At 46.9% G+C, this 13,079-nt stretch overlaps 1 protein-coding gene across 1 annotated transcript; it reads right to left on the bottom strand.

Moving 5' to 3' along the window:
* Positions 1–392: 392 nt before the first annotated feature.
* Positions 393–12,564, bottom strand: LOC134413887 (nicotinate-nucleotide pyrophosphorylase [carboxylating]-like). Its single transcript, XM_063147916.1, has 3 exons — positions 12,271–12,564; positions 4,909–5,040; positions 393–1,642 (listed from the first exon to the last, which is right to left on the bottom strand). Exons 1-3 carry the CDS (start codon positions 12,562–12,564, stop codon positions 1,436–1,438), a joined length of 633 nt encoding a protein of 210 aa, XP_063003986.1. The 3' UTR covers positions 393–1,435.
* Between the last annotated feature and the right edge of the window lie 515 nt (positions 12,565–13,079).

The raw sequence follows: 13,079 nt of genomic DNA, 5'->3' as shown, positions 1-13,079 counted from the left end.
AGGAGAATTTTGCGGGATAGGGGTGTTACTGCCCAAAATCCCTTTAAGTTTCTCCATTTCAAAAATACCACAAATGCCGAACCTGCAAAGCTTTCGCGATTGTCTTACGGAACGGCGCCTAGGCTTACACCAACAGGAATTCCTTTAGCCCAACCAAGCGTAGCTTTCACTGCGTCTTATTGGCAGGCATCCAAACCAAAGTAAAAAGCACCTTACCTTTCTCCCGGGGACGTTTGTGAGCGGCAGAAGCGGTCGCGGCCGATGGGCTCCCCGAGAATCCCTCGGTGCCGGCTGGAGCGTGATCGAGTCGCGAACTCGCTCAGCAGCACTCACAAGGGACCCATCTGGGTCGCCAAAATGTTAGCGCTCAAAAACACATAATCACGGAGCGATTATATGCGGTGCCTTTTATTAAGAGCTCTGGCAATCGGGGTATATTCAACCCAAATCTTACTCCGACCATACATCCGAAATGATCATGTTTTATACTCTATCGTTACATAACTTTCATGTCAATTATTAAACTTATATTGTTCTATTGTACACATAAATTTAGCCCCTCTCTGAATTTCCAACATAGTTTCTCACTATCCTTCTTATGGTTATATAATAATTACATTTAATTACTAAGCAATCATCACATCTAACAATTCTATAATTTATCATACTGCTTACGCAAGTGCAGTTGATCTGGGAAAGCACAAAGCCTAACATTTTAGATTCTATCTTTAACTTTTTCCAGGGTTCCACTATCAATTTCAGGGTTCCAGGGTGAATTTTTGGGGTTCCCACGTTGGATTTTCAGGGTTCCTCGGCTCCGTCCCCCATCCCCAGCACCCTGAGGGCGCAGTCGAGCGCGGGGGCGCTGTGGGTCGGGCACCCCATGGACACGACGGCCCCGTGGGGCCCCAGGAACCGGGGCAGGGCCTGCAGGGCTGGGGGGCTCCTGGGGCGGATTTTGGGGTTCAGGGATGGATTCTGGGGTTCCCGGGATTTCATTGGTTCCAGGCTGGGTTTGGGGGGTTGGATTTTGGGGGTTCCAGGTTGGATTTTTGGGGTTCCAGGTTGGATTTTTGGGGTTCCTGGGACGGATTTCAGGGTTCCAGGTGTCTCTACGTTTCACGTTGGATTTTATTGGTTCCAGGTTGGAATTTGGGCGTTCCTGGGATGGATTTTTGGGGTTCCCCGGTTCAATTTTGGGGTTCCCAAATTTCAGGGTTCGGGTTCGATTTCGAGGTTTCCAGGATGGATTGTGGGGTTCCAGGTTGGATTTTGGGGTTCCAGGTTTGACAGGTCCAACGTTGGACATTATTGGTTCCAGGACGGATCTCCAGGGTTTCGGGTTGGATTTTGGGGTTTCCAGGCTGGATTTTCGAGATTTTACACTGGATTTTGGGGTTTCTGGGTGAAATTTTGGGGTTTCCACGTCGGATTTTCACTTTTCCTCACTTCCACTCCCCATCCCCACCACCTTGAGGGCGAAGTCGAGCGCGGGGGCGCTGTGGGTCAGGCACCCCATGGACACGATGTCCACGTGGGGCCCCAGGAAGCTGCCCAGGCTCTCCAGGCCGAAGCCCCCGCTGGCCTCCACCAGCACCCGCGGCTGCGCGGCCTTGACGCGCGCGGCCGCCGCGTGCAGCTCCTGGAAATGGGGGGAAAACGTCAAAAAACCCAAAATTTGGGGTTCATTGGATGAGTGGGGGTCCAGTTCATTGGGGTTGGGCGGGATTCGAACCCAAAATTGGGGTGTCCCTGCTCAAATTTGGGTTTTCCCCATAAAAATCCCCACAAATCCAGGGATTAGTCCACCCAAAATTGGGGTGTCCACCCCCAAATTCCCCTTAAAGCAGAAACACCAAAAAAATTGGCATTTTTCACCCAAAAATTTGGGGTCTCTCCCACCCAGAAAAATCCCAAATTTGGGATTTTCAACCTAGAATCTGCCCAATTTAAGTCCCTAGAAAAACCCATTAATTCTGGGATTATTTAACCCAAAATTGGGGTGCCCACCCCCAAATTCCCCTTAAACCAGAAACACCAAAAATTTGGGATTTTTCACCCAAAAATTTGGGGTCTCTCCCACCCAGAAAAATCCCAAATTTTGGGATTTTCAACTTAAAATCTGCCCAATTTCGGTCCCTATAAAAACCCATTAATTCTGCAATTATTTAACCCAAATTTCGGGTGCCCACCCCCAAATCCCCACTCAACCAGAAACCCCAAAAATTCGGGGTTTTCCATCCAAAACTTGGGGTCCGAACCACTGAGAAAAACCCCAAAATTTGGGATTTTCAATCTAAAATCTGCCCAAATTCGGTCCCTATAAAAACTCATTAATTCTGGGATTATTTAACCCAAAATTGGGGTGCCCACCCCCAAATTCCCCTTAAAGCAGAAACACCAAAAAAATTGGGATTTTTCACCCAAAAATTTGGGGTCTCTCCCACCCAGAAAAATCCCAAATTTGGGGGTTTCCAACCCAAAATTTGCCCAGTTTGGGTCCCCAGAAAAAATGATCAATTTTGGGATTGTTCCACTTAAAATTGGGTGTTCAAAATTGGGGTGCCCACCCCCAAATCCCCTTCAAACCAGAAACCCCAAAAATTTGGGGTTTGCAACCCAAAACCTGCCCAGTTTCGGTCCCACTTCTTGGGTTTATCCGAATTTCTTTTTGCTTATTTCCCCATTTTTTTGGGTTTTTTCCCATCTTTGGGGGGTTTATCCCCATTTCAAAAAGTCCACAGCCCCATTTTTGGGGTTTTTCTTCCTATTTTTTGGGGTATGTCTCAATTTTTTGGGGTTTTTTTCCCCCATTTTTTAGGGTTCATTCCTTTTTATTTATTTGTTTGTTTTTCCCATTTTTGGGGTTTCATCCCAATTTTTGGGGCTTATCCCAAATTTTTCCAGCATGTCCTCATTTTTTGGGTTTTTTTCCTTTTTTTTGTTTTTATTCCCATGTTTTTTTATTTTTTCCCACTGTTTGGTTTGGGTTTTTCCATTTTTCTGGGGGTTTCCCCCATTTTTTGTGGTTTTTCCCCATTTTTTTGGGAATAATGCCATTTTTTGGACTTTATCCCTATTTTTGGTGTTTATCCCCATTTTGGGGGCTTTTATCCCCATTTTTTGGAGTTTTACCCCCATTTTGCGGGTTTTATCCCAATTTTTTGGCATTTATTCCATTTTTTTGGGTTTTTTCTCAATGTTTGGACTTTACCCCAGTTTTTTGGCGGGTTCATCCCCCCTTTTTGGGATTTTTTCCTCATTTTTTGGGGGTTTTCCACCTTTTTTTTTTGTCGATTCCCCATTTTTGGGGTTTATCCCAAATTTTTTCAGATCTTCCCCACCACCCCGTTTTTTTTTTTTTTGGGGATTTATCCAAATATTTTTTTATTTTTCCCATTTTTATGGGTTTCTCCCCATTTTTGGAGTTTATCCGAGTGCAGATCCCGGTAAAGGGAGACAATGTCAGTGAACCCCAAAATTTGGGGTTCGGTTCATTGGGGTTGGGAGGGATTTGAACCAAAATTGGGGTGTCCCTGCTCAAATTTGGGTTTTTCCCATAAAAATCCCCACAAATCTGGGGATTTGAACCCAAAATTGGGGTGTCCCTGCTCAAATTTGGGTTTTCCCCATAAAAATCTCCACAAATTTGGGGATTTGAACCCAAAATTGGGGTGTCCACCCCAAATTCCCCTTAAACAAGAAACACCAAAAATTTGGGATTTTCCACCCAAAATTTGGGGTCCGACCCACCAAGAAAAACCCCAAAATTTGGGATTTTCAACCCAAAATTTGCCCAATTTGGGTCCCTAAAAAATTTATCAATTCTGGGATTATTTGACCCCCCCAAAAAAACCCGATTTTTTGCAGTTATCTCCCCCAAAATTTCACCGTTTTTCCCCAAATTTTCACCTTTTCCCCCCAAAATTTCGATTTTCAGGGTTCCCGAATTTTGGAGCTCCCCCGTGGGCTCAGAGCTCAAATCTCCACCACCCCCACCCCAATTTTGGGGCGATTTTTTTGAGTTTTTCCCCCAAATTTTCACTGTTTTTCCCCAAATTTTCACCTTTTTCCCCCAAATTTTCACTTTTTATCCCCCAAATTTCCCCTCTTTCCCCCAAAATTTCGATTTTCGGGGTCCCCCGATATTTTGGAGCTCCCCTGTGGGCTCAGAGCTCAAATCTCCGCCACCCCCACCCCAATTCTGGGCACATTTTTGGGGTTTTCTCCCCCAAATTTTTGCCTTTTTTCCCCAAATTTTCATCCTTTTTCCCCAAATTTTCACCTTTTTCCCCCAAATTTTCACCTTTTATCCCCAAAATTTCACCTTTTCTCCCCCAAAATTTCGATTTTCAGGGTTCCCGAATTTTGGGGCTCCCTCGTGGCCTCAGAGCTCAAATCTCCGCTACCCCCACCCCAATTCTGGTCACATTTTTGGGGTTTTCTCCCCCAGATTTTCACCTTTTTTTCCCAAATTTTCGCCGTTTTCCCCAAATTTTCACCTTTTCCCCCCAAAATTTCCATTTTCAAGGTTCCCGAATTTTGGGGCTCCCCCGTGGGCTCAGAGCTCAAATCTCCACCACCCCCACCCCGATTTTGCGCCATTTTTTTGAGTTTCTCCCCGAAAATTTCACCTTTTTTCCCCAAAATTTCACCTTTTCTCCCCCAAAATTTCGATTTTCGGGGTTCCCCGATGTTTTGGGGCTGCCCCGTGGGCTCAGAGCTCAAATCTCTGCCACCCCCACCCCAATTCTGGGCACAGTTTTTGAGTTTCTCCCCCAAATTTTTGCTTTTTTTCCCCAAATTTTCACCGTTTTTCCCCAAATTTTCGCCATTTTGCCCCAAATTTTCGCCATTTTGCCCCCCAAAATTTCAATTTTCGGGGTCCCCCGATGTTTTGGGGCTCGCCTCTGGGCTCAGGTTGTCGAGCAGGACGACATCGGCCCCGGCCTTGGCCGCCTCCAGCGCCTGCTCGGCGCTCGCGCACTCCACGCCCAATTTCCGCGTGAAGCCCCCGGCCCGGCGCGCCCACACAATCAGCTGTGGGACCCCAAAATAAACCCAAAAATTAGGGATTTGCCCCCAAAATTTGGGTTTTTCTATTCAAAATTAATCCTCAAAAATTGGGGATTTCTACTCAAAATTTATCCCCAAAAATTTGGAAATTAATCCCCAAAAATTGGGGTTTTCTATTCAAAATTAATACCCAAAAATTGGGGATTTCTACTCAAAATTAATCCCCAAAAATTTGGAAATTAATCCCCAAAAATTGGGATTTTTTTCCCCAAATGAATCCCCAAAAATTCGGAAATTAATGCCCAAAAATTGGGAATTCTTACTCAAAATTAGTCCCCAAAAATTGGGATTTTCCCCTCAGATTCATCCCCAAAAATTGAGAATTTGACTCCCAAATTAATACCCAAAAATTGGGGATTTCCACTCAAAATTTAAACCCAAAAATTTGGAAATTAATCCCCAAAAATTTGGGTTTTTCTATTCAAAATTAATCCTCAAACATTGGGGATTTCTACTCGAAAATAATTTCCAAAAAATTGGAAATTAATCCTCAAAAATTGGGGATTTCTATTCAAAATTAATACCCAAAAATTGGGGATTTCAACTCAAAATTTTTCCCCAAAAATTTGGAAATGAATCCCCAAAAATTGGGAATTTCCCACCCAAAAATTGGGAATTCCTACTCAAAATTAGTCCTCAAAAATTGGGATTTTCCCCTCAAATTCATCCCCAAAAATTCAGAAATTATTCCCCAAAAATTGAGAATTTGACTCCCAAATTAATACCCAAAATTTGGGGATTTCTACTCAAAAAATATCCGCAAAATTTGGGGATTTCTACTCAAAATTTATCCCCAAAAATTTGGAAATTAATCCCCAAAAATTGGGATTTTTTTCCCCAAATGAATCCCCAAAAATTTGGAAATTAATCCCCAAAAATTGGGAATTTCCCACCCAAAAATTGGGAATTCCTCCTCAAAATTAGTCCCCAAAAATTGGGATTTTCCCCTCAAATTCATCCCCCAAAATTCAGAAATTAATCCCCAAAAATTGAGAATTTGACTCCCAAATTAATACCTAAAAATTGGGGATTTCTACTCAAAATTTAAACCCAAAAATTTGGAAATTAATCCCCAAAAATTTGGGGTTTCCTATTCAAAATTAATCCTCAAAAATTGGGGATTTCTACTCGAAATTAATTTCCAAAAATTTGGAAATTAATCCCCAAAAATTGGGATTTTCTATTCAAAATTAATACCCAAAAATTGGGGATTTCTACTCAAAATGAATCCCCAAAAATTGGGAATTTCTATTCAAAAAATTGGGAATTTCTACTCCAAAATAATCTGCAAAAATTGGGAATTTCCCCGTAAATTAATCCCCCAAAATTGGGAAATTCTACTCAAAAATAATCCCCCCAAAATGGGGAATTTTCCCCTCAAATTAATCTCAAAAAATTGGGGATTTTTCCCAAAATTAACCCCCAAAATTTCAGAAATTAATCCCCAAAAATCGGGAATTTCTACTCAAAATTTCCCCCCCCCAAAAAAATTGGGGATTTCTATTCAAAATTAATCCCAAAAATTGGGAATTTTCACCCCAAAAATTGGGATTTTTTCCACCAAAATTATCCCCAAAAATTGGCAATTTCTACTCAAAAATTGGCAATTTTCCAGCAAAATTAATCCCCAAAAATTCAGAAATTATTCCCCCCAAATTGAGAATTTCTATGCAAAATTAATCCCCAAAAATTGGGAATTTTTCCTCAAAATTAATCCCCAAATTTGAGAATTTCCCCCTAAATTAATCCCCAAAAAATAGGATTTTCTACTCAAAATTAATCCCAAAAAATTGGGAATTCCTACTCAAAATTAATCCCCAAATTTGAGAATTTTCCCCCAAATTAATCCCCCCAAAATAGGATTTTCTACTCAAAATTAATCCAAAAAATTGGGAATTTCTACTCAAAAAATTGGGAATTCCTACTCAAAATTAATTCCCCAAAAATTGGGAATTTTTCCTCAAAATAAATCCCCAAATTTGAGAATTTCCCCCTAAATTAATCCCCAAAAATTGGGAATTTCTACTCAAAATAAATCCCCAAAAATTGGGATTTTCTACTCAAAATTAATCCAAGAAATTGGGAATTCCTACTCAAAATTAATCCCCAAAAATTGGGAATTCCTACTCAAAATTAATTCCCCAAAAAATTGGGAATTTTTCCTCAAAATTAATCCCCAAATTTGAGAATTGCCCCCTAAATTAATCCCCCAAAAATAGGATTTTCTACTCAAAATAATTCCCAAAAATTGGGATTTTCTACTCAAAATTAATTCCCTAAAAATTGGGAATTTCTACTCAAAAATTTGGGAATTTCTACTCGAAATTAATTGCCAAAAAATTGGGAATTTCCCCACAAAAATTGCAAATTTTCCCCGGAAAAATTGGCAATTTCCCCCCAAAATTAATCCCCCAAAATTTCCCCAAATTTGGGGTCCCCCCACACCCAAAACCCCCCAAATTTTGGGGTCTCCCCACTCATTTCCCCCCATTTTCCCCCCAAATTTCCTCCTCGTTTCACCTCCAATTTCGGGGTCCCACCGTGACCAAACCACCCCAAATTTGGGGTCCCCCCACACCCAAAACCCCCCAAATTTTGGGGTGCTCACCTTTGCCAGCGCTCTGGCATTGTCCCGATCCCCCACAAATTTGGCCCCCAAATTTCCCCCATTTTTACCCCAAATTCGGGGTCCCCACAACCGGAACCCCCCAAATTTTGCCCCCAAATTTTGGGTTTCCCCATCCCATTTTCCACCCATTTTTTTTTCCCATTTCTCCCCCATTTCCACCCAAATTTCCCCCATTTTACCCCAAATTTTTCCCCATTTTCCCCCCATTTCCCCCCCAAATTTGAGTGTCCCCACAACCAGAACCCCCCAAATTTTGCCCCCAGATTTTGCCCCCATTTCCCCCCAAATTCGGGGTCTCCCCTCCTCATTTCAGCCCCATCCCCCCCCCCAATTTTTCCCCCCATTTCTCCCCCATTTTCCACCCAAATTTTTCCCATTTCCACCCAATTTCGGGGTACCCCACAGCGAATTTCACCCCAAATCCCCCCAAAATTGGGGTCCTTACCCGTTTAACCCCTTCCTGTCCCTCACTCAGTTCCACCACCGCTCTGTGCTTGTCCTTGAGCAGCCCGGACCCCCCATTTCCCCCCCAAATTTCCCCTCATTTTACCCCAAATTTTTTCCCCATTTCTCCCCATTTCCCCCCCAAATCCGGGGGTCCCCACAACCAGAACCCCCCAAATTCTGTAGGGTCTCCCCACAACCAAAACTGCCCCAATTCAAGGGTCCCCCCACTTATTTCCCCCCCAATTTCTGGGGTCCCCACCTGCCGGATCCCCCCCCCCATTCTCCCCCCATTTCTTCTCCATTTTCCCCCCAAGTTTTTCCCCATTTCTCCCCCATTTTCACCTATTTTTTTCCCCAATTTCGGGGCTCTCCCACCCCAAAATTCCCCCAAATTTTGGGGTCCTCACCTGTGTCACCCCCTCCTCTGTCTCCAGTGCCACCGCTCTGTGATTGTCCAGATGCCCCCTCCCCAAATTCCTGATCCCCCTCCCCATTTTCCACCCAATTTTTTCCCCAATTTCGGGGTTCCCCCACCCCAAAACCCCCCAAAATTTGGGGTCCTCACCCGTTTAACCCCTTCCTGTCCGCTGTCGCTCTCTCTGTGATTGCCCCCCCAAATTTCCTCCCCATTTTCCACCCATTTTTCCCCATTTCCACCCATATTTTTCCCATTTCCACCCACATTTCGGGGTTCCCCCGACCCCAAAATTTGGGGTCCTTACCCGTTTAACCCCTTCGTGCCCGCCTCCGCCCATCTCGGCCACGGCCCTGTGCTTGTCCTTGAGCAGCGCGAACGCCCCCAGCCCCTCCCAAATTTTTCCCTCATTTTCCCCCAAATTTCGGGGTCTCCCACAACCAAAACCCCCCAAAACCGCCCCAAATCCCCCCAAAATTTGGGGTCCTTACCCATTTAACCCCTTCGTGCCCGCCTCCGCCCATCTCGGCCACGGCCCTGTGTTTGTCCTTGACGAGGCCGAACGCCCCCAGCCCCTCCCAAATTTCCCCTCATTTTACCCCAAATTTTTCCCCATTTCCCCCCCAAATTTGGGGGTCCCCACAACCAGAACCCCCCAAATTTTGCTCCCAAATTTTCCCCCCAAATTCGGGGTCTCTTCTCCCCATTTCTCCCCTCATTTCTCCCCTATTCCCCCCCCAGTTTTTCCCGCCATTTCTCCCCCATTTCCACCCAAATTTTTCCCCAATTTCGGGGGTCTCTCACCCCAAAATTTGGGGTCCTTACCCGTTTAACCCCTTCCTGTCCCTCACTCAGTTCCACCACCGCTCTGTGCTTGTCCTTGAGCAGCCCGAACGCCCCCAGCCCCTCCCAAATTTCCCCTCATTTTCCCCCAAATTTTTCCCCATTTCCCCCCCAAATTTGGGGGTCCCCACAACCAGAACCCCCCAAATTTTGCCCCCATTTCCCCACAAATTCGGGGTCTCCTCTCCCCATTTCTCCCCTCATTTCTCCCCTATTCCCCCCCCAAGTTTTTCCCGCCATTTCTCCGCCATTTTCCACCCAAATTTTCCCTCATTTTCCACCCAAATTTTGGGGTCTCCCACAACCAAAACCGCCCCAAATCCCCCCAAAAATTTGGGGTCCTTACCCGTTTAACCCCTTCCTGCCCGCCGCTCAGCTCCGCCACCGGCCTGTGATTGTCCCGATTCCCCCTCCCCATTTCCACCCAAATTTCCCCTCATTTTACCCCAAATTTTTCCCCATTTCCCCCCCAGATTTGGGGGTCCCCACAACCAGAACCCCCCACATTTTTCCCCCAAATTCGGCGTCTCCCCACCCCATTTCTCCCCCATTTCTCCCCAGTTTTCCGCCCAAATTTCTCCCCATTTCTCCCCCATTTTCCACCCAATTTTCCCCCCAATTTCGGGGGTCCCCCGACCCAAATGCCCCCTAAATCCGGGGGGTCCCCACAACCAGAACCCCCCAAATTTTGCCCACAAATTCCGGATTCCCCCCATTCATTTCTGCCCTAGTTCCACCCCATTTCTCCCCAATTTTCCACCCATTTTTTTCCCCAATTTCGGGGCTCCCCCACCCCAAAACCCCCCAAAATTTGGGGTCCTTACCCGTTTAACCCCTTCGTGCCCGCCGCCCATCTCGGCCACGGCCCTGTGCTTGTCCTTGAGCAGCCCGAACACCCCCAGCCCCTCCCAAATTTCCCCTCATTTTACCCCCAAATTTCGGGGTCTCCCACAACCAAAACCGCCCCAAATCCCCCCAAAATTGGGGTCCTTACCCGTTTAACCCCTTCCTGCCTGCCGCTCAGCTCCGCCACCGCTCTGTGATTGCCCCGATCCCCCCTCCCCATTTCCTTCAAATTTCCCCCATTTTACCCCAAATTTTCCCCCCATTTTTCCCCATATGCCCCCCAGATTTGGGGGTCCCCACAACCAGAACCCCCCAAATTTTGCCCCCAAATTCGGGGTCTCCCCACCCCATTTCTCCCCCATTTCTCCCCCATTTTCCACCCAAATTTTCCCTCATTTTCCCCCAAATTTCGGGGTCTCCCACAACCAAAACCGCCCCAAATCCCCCCAAAATGTGGGGTGCTCACCCGTTTAACCCCTTCCTGCCCGCCTCCGCTCATCTCGGCCACGGCCCTGTGCTTGTCCTTGAGCAGCCCGGACCCCCCATTCCCCCCCCAAATTTCCCCTCATTTTACCCCAAATTTTTCCCTCATTTTACCTCAAATTTTCCCCTCATTTCACCCCAATTTTTTCCCTCATTTTACCCCAAATTTTTCCTTCATTTTACCCCAAATTTCCCCTCATTTCACCCCAAATTTTTCCCTCATTTCCCCAAATTTCCCCTCATTTTACCCCAAATTTTTCCCTCATTTTCCCCCAATTTTTTCCCTCATTTTACCTCAAATTTTTCTCTCATTTTACCCCAAATTTTTCCCCAATTTCGGGGGTCTCTCACCCCCAAAATTTCGGGCTCCTTACCCGTTTAACCCCTTCCTGCCCGCCGCCGCCCATCTCGGCCACGGCCCTGTGCTTGTCCCTGAGCAGCCCGAACACCCCCAGCCCCTCCCAAATTTCCCCTCATTTTACCCCAAATTTTTCCCTCATTTCACCCCAAATTTTTCCCTCATTTTACCTCAAATTTTTCCCTCATTTTACCCCAAATTTTTCCCTCATTTCACCCCAAATTTCCCCTCATTTTACCTCAAATTTTCCCCTCATTTTACCCCCAAATTTTTCCCTCATTTTACCCCAAATTTTTCCCTCATTTTACCCCAAGTTTTTCCCTCATTTTACCTCAAATTTTTCCCTCATTTTACCCCAATTTTTTCCCTCATTTTACCTCAAATTTTTCCCTCATTTTACCCCAAATTTTCCCCTCATTTTACCCCAAATTTTTCCTTCATTTCACCCCAAATTTTTCCCTCATTTTACCCCAATTTCTTCCCTCATTTTACCCCAAATTTTTCCCTCATTTTACCCCAAATTTTTCCCCATTTTCGGGGGTCTCTCACCCCCAAATTTCGGGCTCCTTACCCGTTTAACCCCTTCGTGCTCGCCGCCCATCTCGGCCACGGCCCTGTGCTTGTCCTTGAGCAGCCTGGACCTCCCCATTTCCCCCCCAAATTTCCCCTCATTTTACCCCAAATTTTTCCCTAATTTTACCCCAAATTTTTCCCCAATTTCGGGCTCTCTCACCCCGGGAACCTTCGGGAACCTTCCAGAGCACGGAGCAGCCCGACAGCGCCAACACCGCCCGGCGAAAAACGGGGCGGGGTCGAGGGGGTTAAATTCGGGGGTTTTAGCGTTAAATTGGGGGGTTTCAGGGTAAATCCGGCGGTTTTGGGGTTAAATTGGGGGGTTTTGGGGTAAATCCGGCGGTTTTGGGGTTAAATCCGGGCGTTTCGGGGTTAAATTGGGGGGTTTCGGGGTTAAATTGGGGGGGTTCGGGGTTTCGGGGTTAAATTGGGGGGGTTCGGGGTTAAATTGGGGGGTTTCGGGGTTAAATGCGGGGGTTTTGGGGTTAAATTGGGGGGTTTTGGGGTAAATCCGGCGGTTTCGGGGTTAAATTGGGGGGTTTTGGGGTTAAATGCGGGGGTTTTGGGGTTAAATTGGGGGGGTTTGGGGTTAAATCCGGCGGTTTCGGGGTTAAATGCGGCGGTTTCGGGGTGAAATGCGGCGGTTTCGGGGTTAAATCCGGCGGTTTCGGGGTTAAATGCGGGGGTTTCGGGGTTTTTGACGAGGATGTGGGCGCGGATCTCGGCGTTCCCCAGCGGCGCCACGGTGGGGTCGGGCCAGGGCGCGTCCTCGTCCAGCCAGGAGCGCGCCAGGGCCCGCAGGCGGTGCGGGGGAGGGGGGGGCGGCCAGGGGGTCCGCGAAGGGTTCGGGGGGTTCGGGGGTCCCGCGGGGTTCGGGGGCGCAGAGCCGGACATGGTGCGGAGAGACCTGGGGAGAGAGAAAGGGAATTAGGGGGAGGATATTGGGGTCCTTGGGGGGCATTTTGGGGGTCTTGGGGGGGTCTCTGTGAGGATTTGGGGGTCCCAGGAGGGTCCTTGAGGGGATTTTGGGGTCCCCATTGGGATCTATGGGGAGATTTTTGGGTCTGGGGGCGATTTTGGGGGTCCCAGGAAGGTCCCTGAGGGGCTTTGGGGGTCTTAGGGGGGTCCTGGAGGGGATTTGGGGGTGTGGGGAGGGGGCTTGGGGGATTTTGGGGTCCCAGGGGCGTCTTTGGGGGTCCTTGAGGGGGTTTTGGGGTCCCAGGGGGGTCCTTGAGGGGGTTTTGGAGTCCCCATTGGGATCTCTGGGGAGATTTTGGGGTCTGGGGGGAATTTTGTGTCAATTTTTGCCAATTTGGTGCCGATTTTTGCCCCTTTTTTCCCATTTTAGGGATTTTTAGATCATTTTGTGTCAATTTTTGTCCATTTTGTGCCGATTTTTTTCCTTTTTT

This window comes from Melospiza melodia, unplaced genomic scaffold (genome assembly GCF_035770615.1).
Source record: "Melospiza melodia melodia isolate bMelMel2 unplaced genomic scaffold, bMelMel2.pri scaffold_55, whole genome shotgun sequence".
Taxonomy (NCBI): Eukaryota; Metazoa; Chordata; class Aves; order Passeriformes; family Passerellidae; genus Melospiza; species Melospiza melodia.
Note: the sequence above shows the minus strand (reverse complement) of the source record. Positions and strands in the feature narration are given on the sequence as shown.

Bases quoted from the DNA above. Each gene is read 5' to 3' on its own strand.
- LOC134413887 (XM_063147916.1), bottom strand. From the start codon at position 12,564: ATGTCCGGCTCTGCGCCCCCGAACCCCGCGGGACCCCCGAACCCCCCG. The intron at 5,041-12,270 runs GCCGGATTTAAC...GGGGTCCCACAG, and splicing joins CCGCATTTAACCCCGAAACC to CTGATTGTGTGGGCGCGCCG. The intron at 1,643-4,908 runs GCGAGCCCCAAA...CCCCATTTCCAG, and splicing joins TCGACAACCTGAGCCCAGAG to GAGCTGCACGCGGCGGCCGC.